The 20,213-nt window shown below is 39.0% G+C and overlaps 1 protein-coding gene across 3 annotated transcripts in view; it reads left to right on the top strand.

Annotated features, from left to right (window-relative positions):
* Positions 1-20,213, top strand: part of TMEM245 (transmembrane protein 245) — a 102,923-nt gene that overhangs the window by 44,378 nt on the left and 38,332 nt on the right. For all 3 annotated transcript variants that reach the window (XM_082403906.1, XM_082403904.1, XM_082403905.1), the window contains 2 exons: positions 3,198-3,280; positions 7,734-7,824. In XM_082403906.1, the coding sequence (XP_082260032.1) occupies positions 3,198-3,280; positions 7,734-7,824 (174 nt within the window). The remainder of the gene's footprint in view (positions 1-3,197; positions 3,281-7,733; positions 7,825-20,213) is intronic.

Below are 20,213 nucleotides of genomic sequence, written 5' to 3'. Positions count from 1 at the left end.
GTTTTTTTTCTCTGTAGTTGATTTCTAATCTCATAGCATTGTGGTCAGAAAAGATGCTTGTTATGATTTCAATTGTCTTAAATTTACCGAGGCTTGATTTGTGACCCAAGATATGATCTATCCTGGAGAATGTTCCGTGTGCAGTTGAGAAGAAAGTGTAATCTGCTGTTTTCAGATGGCATGCCCTATAAATATCAATTAAATCTGTCTCATCTGTTGTGTCATTTAAAGCTTGTGTTTCCTTATTAATTTCCTGTCTGGATGATCTGTCCATTAGTGTAAGTGAGGTGTTAAAGTCCCGCACTATTATTGTGTTACTGACGATTTCCTCTTTTATAGCTGTTAGCATTTGCCTTATATACTGAGGTGCTCCTATGTTGGGTGCATATATATTTATAGTTGTTATATCTTCTTCTTGGATTGGTCCCTTGACCATTATGCAGTTTCCTTCCTTATCTCTTGTAACATTCTTTATTGTAAAGTCTATTTTGTCTGATATGAGTATTGCTACTCCAGCTGTCTTTTGATTTCCATTTGCATGGAATATCTTTTTCCATCCCCTCACTTTCAGTCTGTATGTGTCCCTAGGTCTGAAATGGGTCTCTTGTAGACAGCATATATATGGGCCTTGTTTTTGTATCCATTCAGGAAGCCTGTGTCTTTTGGTTGAAGCATTTAATCCATTTACATTTAAGGTAATTATTGATATGTATGTTCCTATGACCATTTTCTTAATTGTTTTGGGTTTGTTTTTGTAGGTCCTTTTCTCCTCTTGTGTTTCCCACTAAGAGAAGTTCCTTTAGCATTTGTTGTAAAGCTGGTTTGGTGGTGCTGAATTCTCTTAGCTTTTGCTTGTCTGTAAAGGTTTTAATTTCTCCATCGAATCTGTATGAGATCCTTGCTGGGTAGAGTAATCTTGGTTGTAGTTTTTTCCCTTTCATCACCCTAAGTATATCGTGCCACTCCCTTCTGGCTTGTAGAGTTTCTGCTGAGAAATCAGCTGTTAACCTTATGGGAGTTCCCTTGTATGTTATTTGTCGTTTTTCCCTTGTTGCTTTCAATAATTTTTCTTTGTCTTTAATTTTTGTCAATTTGATTAGTATGTGTCTCAGCGTGTTTCTCCTTGGGTTTATCCTGCCTGGGACTCTCTGCACTTCCTGGACTTGCATGGCTATTTCCTTTCCCATGTTAGGGAAGTTTTCGACTATAATCTCTTCAAATATTTTCTCTAGTCCTTTCTCTGTCTCTTCTCCTTCTGGGACTCCTATAATGTGAACGTTGTTGCGTTTAATGTTGTCCCAGAGGTCTCTTAGGCTGTCTTCATTTCTTTTCATTCTTTTTTCTTTATTCTGTTTCGTGGCAGTGAATTCCACCATTCTGTCTTCTAGGTCCGTTCTTCTGCCTCAGTTATTCTGCTATTGATTCTTTCTAGTGTATTTTTCATTTCAGTTATTGTATTGTTCATCTCTGTTTGTTTGTTCTTTAATTCTTCTAGGGGTTTGTTAAACATTTCTTGTATCTGCTTGATCTTTGCCTCCATTCTGTTTCCGAGGTCCTGAATCATCTTCACTATCATTATTCTGTGTTCTTTTTTTGGAAGCTTGCCTATCTCCACTTCATTTAGTTGTTTTTCTGGGATTTTATCTTGTTTCTTCATCTGATACATAGTCCTCTGCCTTTTCATTTTGTCTATCTTTCTGTGATTGTGGTTTTCGTTCCACAGGCTGCAGAATTGTAGTTCTTGCTTCTGCTGTCTGCCCTCTGGTGGATGAGGCTATCTAAGAGGCTTGTGCAAGCTTCATGATGGGAGGGAGTGGTGGTGGGTAGAGCTGGGTGTTGCACTGGCAGGCAGAGCTGAGTAAAAGTTTAATCTGTTTGTCTGCTCATGGGTGGGGTTGGGTTCCCTCCCTGTTGGTTGTTTGGCCTGAGGTGACCCAGCACTGGAGCCTACCCGGCTCTTTGGTGGGGCCAATGTCAGGCTCTGGGAGGGCTCACACCAAGGAGTACTTCCCAGAACTTCTGCTATCAGTGTCCTTGTCCCCTTAGTGAGCCACAGCCATCCTCTGCCTCTGCAGAAGACCCTCCAACACTAGCAGGTAGGTCTGTTTCAGTCTTCTATGGGGTCATTGCTCCTTCCCCTGGTCCTGATGAGCACACTACTTTGTGTGTGCCCTCCAAGAGTGAGTCTCTGTTTTCCCCAGTCCTGTCAAAGTCCTGCAATCAAGCCTGCTAGCCTTCAAAGTCTGAGTCTCTGGGAATTCCTCCTTCCATTGCTGGACCCTCAGGTTGGGAATCTTGACGTGGGGCTCAGAACCTTCATCTGGTGGGTGGACTTCTGTGGTATAATTGTCCTCCACTTTGTGAGTCACCCACCCAGCGGTTATGGGATTTGATTTTATTGTGATTCTGCCCCTCCTACCATGTCATTGAGTCTTCTCCTTTGTCTTTGGATGTGGGGTATATTTTTTGGTGAGTTCCAGTGTCTTCCTGTTGATGATTGTTCAGCAGTTAGCTGTGATTCCAGTGCTCTCGCAAGAGGGAGTGAACGCACATCCTTCTACTCCACCATCTTGAACCAATCTCCATTTAATACTTTTAAAAATAGTAAAATCATATAGAACATGTTCCTTGACATTGGCTTCTCCTTTTTTATCCCCCTCATTTTGTTGATTACTGAGCAAGGTAAATTCTGAGATTCATTTTCAGTTGGGTTACTTTACTCACAAACCTTACTCAGTTGATTATTTCCCTATATGTCTCACATTGTGTTATAATTCTAAAGCCCATGTAGTATTGATATTGCATATATATATATATATATATATATATATATATATATATACACACACACACACACACACACACATATACATGCTATACACACATACACTTATGTGAACTAAATATATCTATATATTTATATTGTATATATTTGGAAGTATTTGTATCTATTCACATTTCTCCCCCCATTGTTGAGCTTGAAGGCAGGGAGCTATTCTGCACAATTTATTTCCCATAGTGTGTGTCCTAGGACATTATGGATAGCAGCTGTTCAGTGGAGGTCTCTAAGTTAATTGAAACTAAAATGTATAATTACTTGACTCTAAAAGCATTGTTCCAATAATAGTGTAGAAAATAAATGTTAAATTGGGTTTAATTTTTATTGAGATTCTTTTCTCTTCTTATCCATAATACAGGTACATCAAGAGAGTGTACACATGATTGAAGTCACAAGCAATTTGATTAATGAAACTCTAGCAAATCACCCTGAGTGGGCAAAGTAAGAATTTTGTTTTGACAAAAATAGAGATGGATGGCCAAGGTTCTATGTCTGTTTGCATGAAATGATCTTCATTGATACAGTTACCTTGGAAGAGAAAAGAATTTACCAAGGTTTTGATGAATGTTGTCATTTTTGCATGAGAATAGCATGTAATGGGATGGTGGGGAGGGGGGAGTTCATATATTTGAATTGAGATTCACAGTTTTCCACATGTTTTTGATTTACTAAGCTTTCACCTACATTGTGTTATGTATTCCTCAGTAGGTTGAAGAGATTATTCCCATTTCACAGATGAGGAGGCAGGATCAAAGGCTAAGGAAGTTGTGACAGTCCCCCATGGCACAGTCAGCAGTGTTCCCATATTGTATCGTTTTTGCGGCAGGGTTGCACACTGTGGTTCAGGGCCAAATCCAGCCACCTGTTCTTATAGAGATTTATTGGAACAACCTATACCCATTCATTTACATGTTGTCTGTAGCTGTTTTGGGGCTACAAAGGCAGACAGAATTGAGTAGTTGTGATACAGATTATATGTTCCAAAAAGCCTAAAATATTTATTTACATTCTGGCCCTTTACAGAAGAAATCTGCCAACCCCTGTCTTAGAGGATCTCTTTGTGTACTTGTTTAATTTGGCTTCTGTGAGAGGGTTTTTATGTCTTTGTGGAGAGTTCAGCTGGACTATGCTGTTCGCCAAATTGAACTTGATGACAAATTACATGACCTTTTTTACTAACCCCAAGGTGGTCACTAATTTATGTTAGGAAATACTCTGCCAGTTTTAGGATTATTAATTGAGATTTAACTTGGTTTTTTCCTTTGACTTGACTTTATTTCTTTATAGAAAACCTGCTTAGGATGTTTCTTGAACTTGGTTTAGAATCATATTTTAATATTCTCAGAAGGACTTCTACCCGCTTATCTCCTATTACCCAGAGCATACTCAGTGCTTGTTCTCAATATTTCTGATTAGTTACAAACTGTAGTATATCCATTCAAAGGAATAATACTTAGCATTAAACAAAAATGAACTGTCAGTTCATACAGCAACGTGGATGAATCTCAGAATAATTATGGTGAATGAAAGAAGTCAAGCAAAAGAGAGTCTATATGATATGATTCCATTTATGTTAAGTTCTAGAAAACACTAATCTAGTGACAGATAGATCAGTGGCTGTCTGTGGATAGGGGCGGGTTCCAGGGAGGGAGTGCAGAGGGGCGCAAGGAAACTTTTGAGAGTGATAGGTATGTTCATTGTCTTAGTGGAGGATATAAGAAGTGACAGTGATCAGATTTTATTCTGTAACAGTCTTCCTCTGTGCTGTGGAGAAAAGGTGGAAGGTGTTCCAAGACTTGAGCCTCTTAGACCAGTTAAAAGCTAGAGTAAAACTAGGTGAGAGGCAGTAAAGCTGTTAATTGTGGACAGTTGTTGTGGAGTGAACAGGACAGACAGACTTGTAAGATCTTAAGGGGGTTAGTTGGTGATTAATTGGGTATAGGAAAATGAAACCTAGTGTGACTCTAATGTTTCAAGCTTTGGAAGTTAGTGGATGATGGTGGATTCACCAAGATAGGAAACAGAGAAGCAGATATGGTGGGAAAACTAATTCACTTACTTTTTACCTGATGAGTTTGAGGTGTTTATGGTAAGTGTCAACAGAGGCATCTAGTAGGCTATTGATTATGTTGGTGTACAGATCAGGAGAGTGATCTGGAGTGAAGTTAAAAAACTGGCAGCCTTAATTATCTCCTTAGAAGAGGGCTCTTTTTCTTTGGTGGTCATTCTTCTGTAGTGGAAATAAGTCCAAAGCCCTTCTGTACTGGTTTTCAATTGTAATAGTACTATCTCTACTATTGTTTTGAAGGCACACACAAACTGGGGAGCCCCAGATCACAGTAGTTCAGAAAGTTGGTTGTTTTTGTTTTTAAATTTGGGAATAATTATAAAGTTCACAGGGACTTGCAAATAAATGTATAGGGAGGTCCCCTGGACTCTTTGCCCCACCTTCTCTACTGTTGTTGTCATCTTGTATAACTATACAATAACAAAACCAGGAAATCGACATTTCACTAGTTTTACATGCACTTGTGTATGTATGTGTGCGTGTGTATATTATATGTGTTCTCTGCAGTTTTATCATGCTTCCTGTTAGCTATCAACACCATGTCAAGATACAGAACTGTTCCATCACCGCAAGGCTCCCTCATGCCACCCCTTTTTGCCACACCTACCCTCTACCTCCTCCTCCAACATATTCCTAACCCTTGGCAACCAGTATTTTGTTCTCCATATATATAATATTGTTGTTTGATAATATTGTTGTTGTTGTTTGATACATAAATCTAATCATAGAGTATGCAGCCTTGTGAGATTGGCTTTTCTCACTTAGCATAATTCCCTTGAAGTCCACTGAAGATGTTGTATGTAGCAATAGTATGTTCCTTTTTATTGCTGAATAATATTCTATGCAGGAAAGAATTTGAAAGCTATTTATTTTTTGTTTTTTGTTTTTTTTAATATAAATTTATTTATTTATTTATTTTTGGCTGTGTTGGATCTTCGTTTCTGTGCGAGGGCTTTCTCCAGTTGCGGCGAGTGGGGGCCACTCTTCATCGTGGTGCGTGGGCCTCTCACTGTCGCGGCCTGTCCTGTTGTGGAGCACAGGATCCAGACATGCAGGCTCAGTAGCTGTGGCGCACGGGCTTAGTTGCTCCGCAGCATGTGGGATCTTCCCAGACCAGGGCTCGAACCTGTGTGCCCTGCATTGGCAGGCAGATTCCTAACCACTGCACCACCAGGGAAGCCCAAAAGCTATTTAGACTTCAGTAATTTGTGGGAGGTCTGATTCTTTTGCAGCAGATTAGGGGGGTGGTCATGAATTAATAGTTTCTTGCAAATCTCAGTACTCAGTGGATTCTTGTCCTGAAGATGGTAGTTGACCTTGTGGGAAATTCATGTGGGTGCTCTTAGCGGAGGTGATACAGTTAAGAATTGATTAGATATACTTTCTTCCAGTGTGGTACACATTTTATGTGCCCTACATAGGTACCTTGACTTCCTGTGGATGTGCTTGGTGAGCTGAAGTATAAATTGGAAAGACTCAGGGTAGGATCAGCCTAGTAGAGCTTCAAAGAAAATGAAGTTGAAGTTGGAACACATCTTAATTCTTTTCCTGGACAGTATTGTTAGTCTAGAACTCATTTTCTACTTACTACTCACTAGTCTCAAGCCTGTTGATTCTCAGGACCTGCATTAGGAGATGGCACTACGATGGTACTGAATGTCACTTAGCCCTGCCCTTACTTGGGAGGAACCCAGTAGATGAAGCTGTTTTTAATTGGGGCTGTTCTCTTGGTAGGTCATACTGTGATAGAGATTAATCTTTACCCAGGAAGATGAGCGTAGGCCATTCCTAATTGTAGGAGCTTGGTTTCACCTGAGGGATACGTTTTGACTGAGGCTAAGAGAGTTAGTGATTGGCTGATGTAGTAAATGTCTGAAGCAAGAAGCTCAGTTTAGAGGCTGTGGTTGGTATAAGACCAAGGTGTGTCCCAGTTTGTCCCAACAAAGGTTGCTCAGGTTGTTTCTGGCCCCATGTCTCCTAGAGGGCACTGGTTGTGAGGAGGTCTGGACTGAGCCAAAGCCCTTGACTTGACCTCACAACAGCCCCTCTTTATCTGTTTTTTTTTTTTTTAATATTTTAGTAGATTGATTGATTGATTGATTGATTGATTGATTGATTGCTGTGTTGGGTCTTCGTTTCTGTGCGAGGGCTTTCTCTAGTTGCGGCAAGTGGGGGCCACTCTTCATTGTGGTGTGCGGGCCTCTCATTATCGCGGCCTCTCTTGTTGCGGAGCACAGGCTCCAGACGCGCAGGCTCAGTAATTGTGGTCACGGGCCTAGTTGCTCCGCGGCATGTGGGATCTTCCCAGACCAGGGCTCGAACCCGTGTCCCCTGCATTGTCAGGAAGACTCTCAACCACTGCGCCACCAGGGAAGCCCCCCCTCTTTATCTGTTGCTCTTCGGACACCTGCAGTGGCAAAGTGTTTTCACAGCAGCCAGCAAGATTTTTTTTATCAGACCTAATAGATGTTTGTTAGTCATTAAGGATCTATGCAGATACCTCTGTGAAGTTCACACTTTTGAATAATAACACAGGTTATAGTTTTCCCCTAAAATGTAGTACCATGTAACTGAAAATATTCAACAGTCTCTTCAAACCACTAATGAATCTATAAATACTGGAGTAATTTAAAAGCTACTTAATTTCTCCCAAGTCACATCTCTATTTAGAGATCCAAATTTCCTGTTCATATTATTATACTGTAAGATTATTACATTTGTAAGTGTGTGATGTCAGTTAATGAGTGTTTAAAAAATTAAGTTCCAAGAGTTTGGTGCAGTGCACTATATTAGTTTTTCATTTTTTCTTTCTTTATTTTAAATTAGTTGGCTTCCTGAGGCTCAGGTAGTCCAAAGAGCCCTTAATTCCGCGGCTAACAACGTGTATCAGTATGGACGAGAATGGATAACCCACAAGGTAAGGGAAGAGCCTCTTTTTGCGGCTTTCTCTTTACAGGGTCTTCATTGGTAGTGACTTCTTGCTTTGATAAAGCAAAAATGGAGATTCTGTTTAGAACAATTTCTATTTTTGAGATAGGCTTAAATCTGCAAGTCAACAAGCAATATATGATGAAATTAGACCTTCTGGATGATCATATTGATTAGTGCTGGTAGCCTGAATAATCTGAGAGGTAGGCCTTTTGCTTCATGTTCAAGATGGTTCTGATTCATTATTTGTGCTTTAGAACAGAATGATCACTAAGCTTGGGTGACCAAATAAGGCTTTGTGGAGAAAAAGTATTAACACATATTATATTTTATTATTTGCTGTTAACTATGCTTGGCAGTTTCCAATTTGTTTCATTTAATCTTTCCAAGAAACTTATTGTAGTCTGAATTATTTTACCCCCTTTATAGATGAGGAAACAGACTTAGCAAAGCTAAGTAAATTCCCTATGGTCATGTAGTAAATTGCAGAGCTTGGTTTCAAACTGAAGACTAATTCCAAATCCCTTGCTGTTTCTACTGTGGTATGCTAGAAGTGTGTGCCCGGAACTGAGTTTAGTGCTTTAATTTTGCACTTGAGATAAACCTTGAAGGAATGGAATGATAGGTCCTGGGCGAATAAAGAGAAGGAAGAGTGTATTTTAAGAAGGGGTATTTATGTGATCCAAGATGTAGAGACAGGAAACTGAAACTCTGTGAAGGGGAGATGAAAGACAGAGGAGAAGGCACAGTTATCACAGCTAAGATCAGACTCCATGATATGGATTTGGGATATCTCTTTTTTTTCCCCCTAGTTTTGCCTGTGGAAATGAATGTAGTTTGAAGTTTTAATGTATTGAAGTAATTAGGATTGTCTAGGGATTGGCAAGATTTGTTGCAGTGACATGTGTGCCAGAAAAAAAGTATTAGTGTGTGATTTCTTGTTTAAAATTCAAAAACAAAATCTCAAAAAAAAAGGTATCTTGGAAATGATATTGTACACGCAGTAATCTGCTAACCTGAGGATGGAATTGTGGTCAACTTAAAAGTTAAGAGAAAAATGTGTTACTGATCTTCCTGGGTCCATGCCAGATAACCAAATCAACTGTCACGTGGAAGTTTTTAAAAAAATATTTATTGAATAAATGAAAGATAAGTACAGTTGACCCTTGAACAATGTGGTGTTTAGAGGTGCTGACCTTCTGTGTGGTCAGAAAACTCCCGTATAACTTTACAGTTGGTGCTCATATACCTGGTTCCACATCCTCGGATTCAACCAACCACAGATTGTGGAGCACTGTAGTAAATATTTAGTGAAAAAAATCCACGTGTAAGTGGACCTGTGCTGTTCCAACCTGTGTTGGTCAAAGGTCCACTGTATGTGGATATACATATCAGGACTATCATAGAAGAAAGATCCAGTCATTGCAGAAGGCTTTTAGACTTTTATATATATATATGCCTGACTTATCTATGGAAAGCATAGCATTCAATTTTTGAATTATCTGTTCAGGAGAAATTTTTATTCTGGATTTCTTACCTATTTGGGAAAAGGATAAATAAAGAAGGGGAATTTGGATAGCTGGAGAAATGTGCCTTAGATTTTAAAGAAGTAAATTTCAAATTACTTAGAGAAAGATAGGTTTGAAACCTTTTGCTCAAGAGTCTAAAAGGGAAGACAGCTGAAGAGAGATGATATTGCTACGAAACATTGTAAAATATTTGTGATCCTCATTTGCAAGACACAGGGATAATATCTAAAAGCAACCATTGAATGTCCATTAACTGATGAGTGGATAAATAAAATGTGGTATATCCACATACTGGGATATTATTTGGCCATAAATAGGAAGGACGAACTGATACATTTTACAACATGGATGAACCTTGAAAACATTAGGCTAAGTAAAAGAAGCGGTCATAAAAGACCACATCCATTTATATAAAATGTGTGGAAGAGGCATATCTACGGAAACAAAGTAGAGTAGTGGTTTTCAGGCGTAGGGGGATTGGGGAGAAATGGGGGATTGATTACTAATGAGTATGGAGTTTTCTTTTGGGGGGATGAAAATGTTCCAAAATTGATTTTGGTAACGGTTGCATAACTGTGAATGTACTAAAAAACTGTTGAGTTATACACTTAGATGGGTGAATTGGAGGACCTTAAAGATGGCGGAGGAGGAAGACGTGGAGGTCCCTTCCTCCCCACAAATACATGAAAAATACATCTACATGTGGAACAACTCCTACAGGACACATACTGAACGCTGGCAGAAGACCTCAGACTTCCCAAAAGACAAGAAAATCCCCACGTACCTGGCCGTGTGGCTGACAGGGTTTTGGTGCTCTGGCCAGGTGTCAAGCCTGAGCTTCTGAGGTGGGAGAGCCGAGTTTAGGACATTGGACCACCAGAGACCTCCCTGCACCATGTAATATCAATCGGTGAGAGCTCTCCCAGAGATCTCTGTCTCAACGCTGAGACCCAGCTCCACCCAACGGCCAGCAAGCTCCAGTGTTGGATGCCCCATGCCAAACAACTAGCAAGACAGGAACACAACCCCACCCATTAGCAGAGAGGCTGACTAAAATCATACTAAGTTCACAGCACCCCAAAACACAGCACCGGATGCGGCCCTGCCCACCAGAAAGACAAGATGCAGCCCCACCCACCAGAACACAGGCACCAATCCCCTCCACCAGGAAGCTTACACAAGCCACTGAACGAACCTCACCCACTGGGGGCAGACACCAAAACCAACGGGAACTATGAACCTGCAGCCTGCAAAAAGGAGACCCCAAACACAGTAAGTTAAACAAAATGAGAAGACAGAGAAATATGCAGCAGATGAAGGAGCAAGGTAGAAACCCACCAGACCAAACAAATGAAGAGGAAATAGGCAGTCTGCCTGAAAAAGAATTCAGAGTAATGATAGTAAGATGATCCAAAATCTTGGAAATAGAATGGAGAAAATAAAAGAAACGTTTAACAAGGACCAAGAAGAACTAAAGAGCAAACAAACAATGATGACCAACACAATAAATGAAATTAAAAATTCTCTAGAAGGAATCAATAGCAGAATAACTGAGGTAGAAGAACGGATAAGTGACCTGGAAGATAAAATAGTGGAAATGACTACCGCAGAGCAGAATAAAGAAAAAAGAATGAAAAGAATTGAAGACAGTCTCAGAGACCTCTGGGACAACATTAAACACGCCAACATTAGAATTATAGGGGTCCCAGAAGAAGAAGAGAAAAAGAAAGGGTCTGAGAAAATATTTGAAGAGATTATAGTGGAAAACTTCCCTAACATGGGAAAGGAAATAGTCAGTCAAGCCCAAGAAGCACAGAGAGTCCCATACAGAATAAATCCGTGGAGAAACACGCCAAGACACATATTAATCAAACTATCAAAAATTAAATACAAAGAAAAATATTAAAAGCAGCAAGGGAAAAGCAACAAATAACATGCAAGGGAATCCCCATAAGGTTAACAACTGATCTTTCAGCAGAAACTCTGTAAACCAGAAGGGAGTGGCAGGACATATTTAAAGTGATGAAAGGGAAAAACCTACAACCAAGATTACTCTACCCAGCAAGGATCTCATTCAGTTTCGATGAAGAAATTAAAACCTTTACAGACAAGCACAAGTTAAGAGAATTCAGCAACAACAAACCAGCTTTACAACAAATGCTAAAGGAACTTCTCTAGTCAGGAAACACAAGAGAAGGAAAAGACCTGCAATAACAAACCCAAAACAATTAAGAAAATATGGTAATAGTAACATACATATCGATAATTACCTTAAATGTAAATGGATTAAATGCTCCAACCAAAAGACATAGACTGGCTGAATGGATACAAAAACAAGACCCATATATATCCTGTCTACAAGAGACCCACTTCAGACCTAGGGACACATACAGACTGAAAATGAGGGGATAGAAAAAGATATTCCATGCAAATGGAAATCAAAAGAAAGCTGGAATAGCAATTCTCATATCAGAAAAAATAGACTTTAAAATAAAGACTATTACAAGAGACAAAGAATGACACTACATAATGATCAAGGGATCAACCCAAGAAGATATAACAATTGTAAATATTTATGCACCCAACATAGGAGCACCTCAATACATAAGGCAAAGGCTAACAGCCTTAAAAGGGGAAAATGATAGTAACACAATCATAGTAGGGGACTTTAACACCCCACTTTCACCAATGGCCAGATCATCCAAAATGAAAATAAATAAGGAAACACAAGCTTAAATGACACATTAAACAAGATGGACTTAATATTTATAGGACATTCCATCCAAAAACAACAGAATACACTTTTTTTTTAACATCTTTATTGGAGTATAATTGCTTTACAATGGTGTGTTAGTTTCTGCTTTATAACAAAGTGAATCAGTTATACATATACATATGTCCCCATATCTCTTCCCTCTTGCATCTCCCGCCCTCCCACCCTCCCAATCCCAGCCCTCTACGTGGTCACAAAGCACCGAGCTGATCTCCCTGTGCTATGCAGCTGCTTCCCACTAGCTATCTTTTTTACGTTTGGTAGTGTATATATGTCCATGCCACTCTCTAACTTTGTCCCAGCTTACCCTTCCCCCTCCCCATATCCTCAAGTCCATTCTCTAGTAGGTCTGCATCTTTATTCCCGTTTTGCCCCTAGGTTCTTCATGACGACTTTTTTTTTTTTTTTAGATTCCATATATATGTGTTAGCATACAGTATTTGTTTTTCTCTTTCTGACTTACTTCACTCTGAATGACAGTCTCTAGGTCCATCCACCTCACTACAAATAACTCAATTTCATTTCTTTTTATGGCTGAGTAATATTCCATTGTATATATGTGCCACATCTTCTTTATCCATTCATCTGTTGATGGACACTTAGGTTGCTTCCATGTCCTGGCTATTATAAATAGAGCTGCGATGAACATTTTGGTACATGACTCTTTATGAATTATGGTTTTCTCAGGGTATATGCCCAGTAGTGGGATTGCTGGGTCATATGGTAGTTCTATTTTTAGTTTTTTAAGGAACCTCCATACTCTTCTCCATAGTGGCTGTATCAATTTACATTCCCACCAACAGTGCAAGAGAGTTCCCTTTTCTCCACACCCTCTCCAGCATTTGTTGTTTGTAGATTTTTTGATGATGGCTGTTCTGACCGGTGTGAGATAATATCTCATTGTAGTTTTGACTTGCATTTCTCTAATGATTAGTGACGTTGAGCATCCTTTCATGTGTTTGTTGGCCATCTGTATATCTTCTTTGGAGAAATGTCTATTTAGGTCTTCTGCCCATTTTTAGATTGGGTTTTTTGTTTTTTTGATATTGAGCTGCATGAACTGCTTGTAAATTTTGGAGGTTAATCCTTTGTCAGTTGCTTCCTTTGCAAATATTTTCTCCCATTCTGAGGGTTGTCTTTTTGTCTTGTTTATGGTTTCCTTTGCTATGCAAAAGCTTTTAAGTTTCATTAGGTCCCATTTGTTTATTTTTGTTTTTATTTCCATTTCTCTAGGAGGTGGGTCAAAAAGGATCTTGCTGTGATTTATGTTATAGAGTGTTCTGCCTGTGTTTTCCTCTAAGAGTTTGATAGTGTCTGGCCTTACATTTAGGTCTTTAATCCATTTTGAGTTTATTTTTGTGTATGGTGTTAGGGAGTGTCCTAATTTCATTGTTTTACATGTAGCAGTCCAGTTTTCCCAGCACCACTTATTGAAGAGGCTATCTTTTCTCCACTGTATATTCTTGCCTCCTTTATCAAAGATAAGGTGACCATATGTGCATGGGTTTATCTCTGGGCTTCCTATCCTGTTCCATTGATCTATATTTCTGTTTTTGTGCCAGTAGCATACTGTCTTGATTACCGTAGCTTTGTAGTATAGTCTGAAGTCAGGGAGCCTGATTCCTCCAGATCCGTTTTTCTTTCTCAAGATTGCTTTGGCTATTCGGGGTCTTTTGTGTTTCCATACAAATTGTGAAATTTTTTGTTCTAGTTCTGTGAAAAATGCCAGTGGTAGTTTGATAGGGATTGCATTGAATCTGTAGATTGCTTTGGGTAATAGAGTCATTTTCACAATGTTGATTCTTCCAATCTAAGAACATGGTATATCTCTCCATCTGTTTATATCATCTTTAATTTCTTTCATCAGTGTTTTATAATTTTCTTCATACAGGTCTTTTGTCTCCTTAGGTAGGTTTATACCTAGATATTTTATTCTTTTTGTTGCAATGATAAATGGGAGTGTTTTCTTAATTTCACTTTCAGATTTTTCATCATTAGTGTTCTCAAGTGCTCATGGAACATTCTCCAGGATAGATCATATCTTGGGTTACAAATCAAGCCTTGGTAAATTTAAGAAAATTGAAATCGTATCAAGTATCTTTTCCGACCACAATGCTATGAGACTAGATATTGATTACAGGAAAAAAACTGTAAAAAATACAAACACATGGAGGCTAAACAAGATGCTACTAAATAACCAAGAGATCACTGAAAAAAATCAAAGAGGAAATCAAAAAATACCTAGAAACAAATGAGAATGTAAACTCGACGACCCATAATCGATGGGATGCAGCAAAAGCAGTTCTAAGAGGGAAGTTCATAGCAATACAATCCTACCTCAAGAAACAAGAAAAATCTCAAGTAAACAACCTAAGCTTACACCTAAAGCGTTAGAGAAAGAAGAACAAAACTCAGTGTTAGCAGAAGGAAAGAAATCATAAAGATAAGATCAGAAATAAATGAAAAAAAAATGAAGAAATCAATAGCAAAGATGAATAAAACTAAAAGCTGTTTCTTTGAGAAGATAAACAAAATTGATAAACCATTAGCTGGACTCATCGAGAAAAAAATGAAGAAGACTCAAATCAATAGAATTAGAAATGAAAAAGGGTAAGTAACAACTGACATTGCAGAAATACAAAGGATCATGAAAGATTACTACAAGCAACCCTATGCCAATAAAATGGACAACCTGGAAGCAATGGACAAATTCTGAGAAAAGCACAACCTTCCGAAACTGAAGCAGGAAGAAATAGAAAATATAAACAGACCAATCACAAGCACTGAAATTGAGACTGTGATTAAAAATCTTACAGCAAACAAAAGCCCAGGACCAGATGGCTTCACAGGTGAATTCTATCAAACATTCAGAGAACAGCTAACACCCATCCTTCTCAAACTCTTCCAAAATGTAGCAGAGGGAGGAACACTCCCAAACTCATTCTACGGGACCACCATCACCCTGATACCAAAACCAGAGAAAGATGTCACAAAAAAAGAAAACTACAGGCCAATATCACTGATGAACATAGATGCAAAAATTCTCAACAAAATACTAGCAAATGGAATCTAACAGCACATTAAAAGGACCATCCACTGTGATCAAGTGGAGTTAATCCCAGGAATGCAAGAATTCTTCATTATACACAAATCAATGAACATGACACACCATATTAACAATTTAGAGGATAAAAACCATATGATAATTTCACAGATGCAGAAAAAGCTTTTGACAAAATTCAACACCCATTTATGGTAAAAATTCTCCAGAAAGTAGGCATAGAGGGAACCTACCTCAACATAACAAAAGCCACGTATGACAAACCCACAGCCAACATTGTTCTCAATGGTGAAAAACTGAAACCACTTCCTCTAAGATCAGGAACAAGACAAGGTTGCCCACTCTCACCGCTATTATTGAACATAATTTTGGAAGTTTTAGCCACAGCAGTCAGAAAAGGAAAAGAAATAAAAGGAATCCAAATAAGAAAAGAAGAAGTAAAACTGACACTGTTTGCAAGTGACATGATACTATACATAGAGAATCCTAAAGATGCTACCAGAAAACTACTAGAGCTAACAATGAATTTGGTAAAATAGCAGGATTAATGCAGAGAAATCTCTTGCATTCCTATACACTAATGATGAAAAATATGAAAGAGAAATTAAGGAAACACTCCCATTTTCCATTGTAACAAAAAGAATAAAATACCTAGGAATCTACCTAAGGAGACAAAAGACCTGTATGCAGAAAACTATAAGACACTGATGAAAGAAATTAAAGACGATACAAACAGATGGAGAGATATATCATGTTCTTGGATTGGAAGAATAAACATTGTGAAAATGACTGTGCTACCCCGAGCAATCTACAGATTCAACGTAATCCGTATCAAACTACCAATGGCATTTTTCACAGAACTAGAACAAAAAATTGCACAAGTTGTATGGAAACGCAAAAGACCCTGATTAGCCAAAGCAATGTTGAGAAAGAAAAGTTGGAGCTGGAGGAATCAGTCTCCCTGACTTTAGACTATACTACAAAGCTACAGTAATCAAGACAGTATGGTACTGGCACAACAACAGAAATATAGATGAATGGAACAGGATAGAAAGCCCAGAGATAAACCCACGCACGTATGGTCACCTTATCTTTTTTTTTTTTAATTTATTTATTTTTATTTTTGGCTGCGTTGGGTCTTTGTTGGTGCACATGGGCTTTCTCTGGTTGCGGCGAGCGGGGGCTACTCTTCATTGCTGTGCACGGGCTTCTCATTGTGGTGGCTTCTCTTGTTGCAGAGCACAGGCTCTAGGCACGCGGGCTTCAGTAGTTGTGGCAGGTGGGCTCAGTAGTTGTGGCTCGTGGGCTCTAGAGCACAGGCTCAGTAGTTGTGGCGCACGGGCTTAGTTGCTCTGCGGCATGTGGGATCTTCCCGGACCAGGGCTCGAACCTGTGTCCCCTGCATTTGCAGGCGGATTCTTAACCACTGCGCCACCAGGGAGACCCTGGTCACCTTATATTTGATAAGAATATACAATGGAGAAACGTGGTGCTGGGAAAACTGGACAGCTACATGTAAAAGAATGAAATTAGAACACTCCCTTACACCGTATACAAAAATAAACTCAAAATGGATTAAAGACCTAAATGTAAGGCCAGACACTATAAAAGTCTTAGAGGAAAACATAGGCAGAACACTCTATGACATAAATCACAGCAAGATCCTTTTTGAGTCACCTCCTAGAGAAATGGAAATAAAAACAAAAATAAACAAATGGTACCTAATGAAACTTAAAAGCTTTTGCACAACAAGGAAACCATAAACAAGACGAAAAGGCAACCCTCAGAATGGGAGAAAGTATTTGCAAATGAAGCAACTGACAAAGGATTAGTCTCCAAAATATACAAGCAGCTCATGCAGCTCAATATCAAAAAAACAAACAACCCAATCCAAAAATAGGCAGAAGACCTAAATAGACATTTCTCCAAAGAAGATATACAGATTGCTAACAAACACATGAAAGGATGCTCAACATCATTAATCATTAGAGAAATGCAAATCAAAACTACAATGAGGTATCATCTCACACTGGTCAGAATGGCCATCATCAAAAAATGTACAAACAATAAATGCTGGAGAGGGTGTGGAGAAAACTTGCACTGTTGGTGGGAATGTAAATTGATACAGCCACTATGGAGAAGAGTATGGAGGTTCCTTAAAAAACTAAAAATAGAACTACCATATGACCCAGCAATCCCACTACTGGGCATATAACCAGAGAAAACCGTAATTCAAAAGGAGTCATGTACTGCAGTGTTCATTGCAGCACTGTTTACAATAGCCCGGACATGGAAGCAACCTACATATCCATCGACAGATGAATGGATAAAGTAGATGTGGCCCATATACACAATGGAATATTACTCAGCCATAAAAAAAACGAAATTGAACTATGTGTAGTGAGGTGGATGGGCCTAGAGTCTGTCATACAGAGTGAAGTAAGTCAGAAAGAGAAAAACAAATACTGTATGCTAACACATATGTATGGAATCTAAAAAAAAAAAATACGGTTCTGATGAACCTATGTGCAGGACAGGAATAAAGACGCAGACATAGAGAATGGGCTTGAGGACACGGGAGTGGGAAGGGTAAGCTGGGACGAAGTGAGAGAGTAGCATTGACATATATACACTACCAGATGTAAAATAGATAGCTAGTGGGAAGCAGCTGCATAGCACAGAGAGCTCAGCTCGGTGCTTTGTGACCACCTAGGGGGGTGGGATAGGGAGAGTGGGAGGGACACGCATAAGAGAGGGGATATGGAGATATATGTATACATATAGCTGATTCACTTTGTTATACAGCAGAAACTAATAGAACATGGTAAAGCAATTATACTCCAATAAAGATGTTTAAAAAAAAAGTGATATATATATAAAATAATGGTTGAATTTTAAGGTGTGTGTTATAGCTCAGTAAAATTGTTTAAAAAAAAAAGAACCATTGAAATTGCAGAGGTAGCTTTCCAATAAACTCAGATCTTATCCAGCTAAGAATCATGTAAGAATTGGGTCCTAAGAACTAAAGTGTAGAAGGGGTCAAAACTAGGGAAAAAAATGTTACACTCAGGAAAGGAAAAGAGTTTTTTATAGGGTGTGTTCAGATATGAACAGAGAGGGTTCCTGTCTGTCTGCCCTCAGCCTGCTTTGTCAGCCGTATCTCCCATGTCCTCTGTGCATTGTTTGGGTTCTACTCAGACCTCCCAGTTTACTATTTTCTCAATATTCAGTTTACTTTTGTCATGCAACATCCTTGCTTTAACTATCCTTTCTACTTGTATTCTCTTTCTAAAATTTATACCTAGAGATACTGCCCTGATACAGCAGGAGAATAAGTAATGAGCACATTTCCTCTGTCCCTTCTCTGATGACGAGAATGAAGAAAGTGACAGCCAGTGCACAAACATGTCAGGCACTGTTCTAAATGCTGGCGAAAAGCAGTAAACCAGAAAGAGTTACAACTCTCCTGGAGCCTTACATTCCGGGTGAAAGGAGACAAGCATTAAACATGCAAACAAATAAAAGTTTCAGATCTGAAAGTGCTGTGACCAGAGTAAACAGAGTGATGTGGTAGAGAGTAACTCCAAGTGATGCTTTAGCTAGAATGGCCAGAGAATGCCTCTGAGAAGGTAATGTTTTCACTAAGACTTGAATGGTGAGAAGGAGGCAATTTATGAAGGTCTTCGAAAAGAATGTTTCAAGTTGAGGGCATAGAAAATTCAGAGGCCCTGAGATGGGAAGGAGCTTGAATGAGGGAAAGAAAGGTCAGTGTGGCTGGAATAGGGAATGTGGTGATGAGACAAGCCTTTAGGTCATAAAGAACTTGGGGTTTTAATTTAGCTACAAAGGACTTTAAAACAGGGATATGACCAAATTTAGGATATTGAAAGCTCATTTTGGCTGCTTTATGGAGAAGTGGGCAAGAATGAAGAAGGCAGGGAGACCAATTGAAAGATTATTCTGATAGTCCAGGTGAGATGTTGATGAGTTGGACTAAGATTGTAGAAGTGGAAATTGAGAGACATTGTCATATTTGGGATATGTTTTTGAGGTTGTCTTGACATGAATTGCTCATGGATTGGTTATGGAGTGAAAGGGAAGGAAGTTTTTGGTTTGTCCAACTAGAAGGATAACTGTACACTTAGATGAAAAGAATTGGAGGTGGTAGTGGGGTGTAGGTGTTGCATGTAGATTGGTAATTCTGTTTCAGGGCATATTAAATATCTTAAGTAGACATACAATCGGACATACATAGCTGGAGCTCAAGGGAGAGATATGGGCTGTAGGTGGAAGTTTGAATATTAGATAGTACCCATATGATTGGTAGAGATGAACTGTATTAGTTTTGGTAGGGCTGCCATAACAAAGTACCATGAACTTTGTGCTTCAACAACATAAATTAATTTTCTCACAGTTCTAGAGGCTACAAGTCCAAGATCAAGGAGTCAGCGGAATTGGTTTCTTCTGAGGCCTCTTTCAGCTTGGCTTATAGATGGCCTTTGTCTTCACATGGTCTTCCCTCTTATGTGTGTTTATGTCCTAATGTCCTCTTTTTATAAGAACACAGTAATATTGAATTAGGACCTACCGCAATGATCTCATTTTAATTTGGTTACCTCCTTAAAGACCCTATCTCCAAATACAGTCACATTCTGAGGTACTGGCGGTTAGGACTTCAACATAAGAATTTAGGGGCAGGGGACACAATTAAGCCCATAACATGGCCTAAGGAGAGAATATAGCTAGAAGAGGACCAAAGGTAGATTCCTGCAGCACTTAAGCTTTTGAAACTCAGAGAAGTGAGCTAGCAGAGAAGACTGAGGGCAGGTAAGATCAGAAAAGTCAGTAAGCATGGCTTCATTCTCTTAAAACCTAAAGAAGCTCTCTTAGAGACCTAAGAATAAAGGAAAGAAAAAAGAAGCAAAAAGACGGGAGAGAGGAAATTTACTGGGGATATTGAGTAGAGTTTAAGGAAAGAACATAATGTGGTTAGAGGCAATTAAATAGGCTGGAAC

This window comes from Balaenoptera borealis (genome assembly GCF_965194805.1).
Source record: "Balaenoptera borealis genome assembly, chromosome: 8".
NCBI lineage: Eukaryota > Metazoa > Chordata > Mammalia > Artiodactyla > Balaenopteridae > Balaenoptera > Balaenoptera borealis.
Note: the sequence above shows the minus strand (reverse complement) of the source record. Positions and strands in the feature narration are given on the sequence as shown.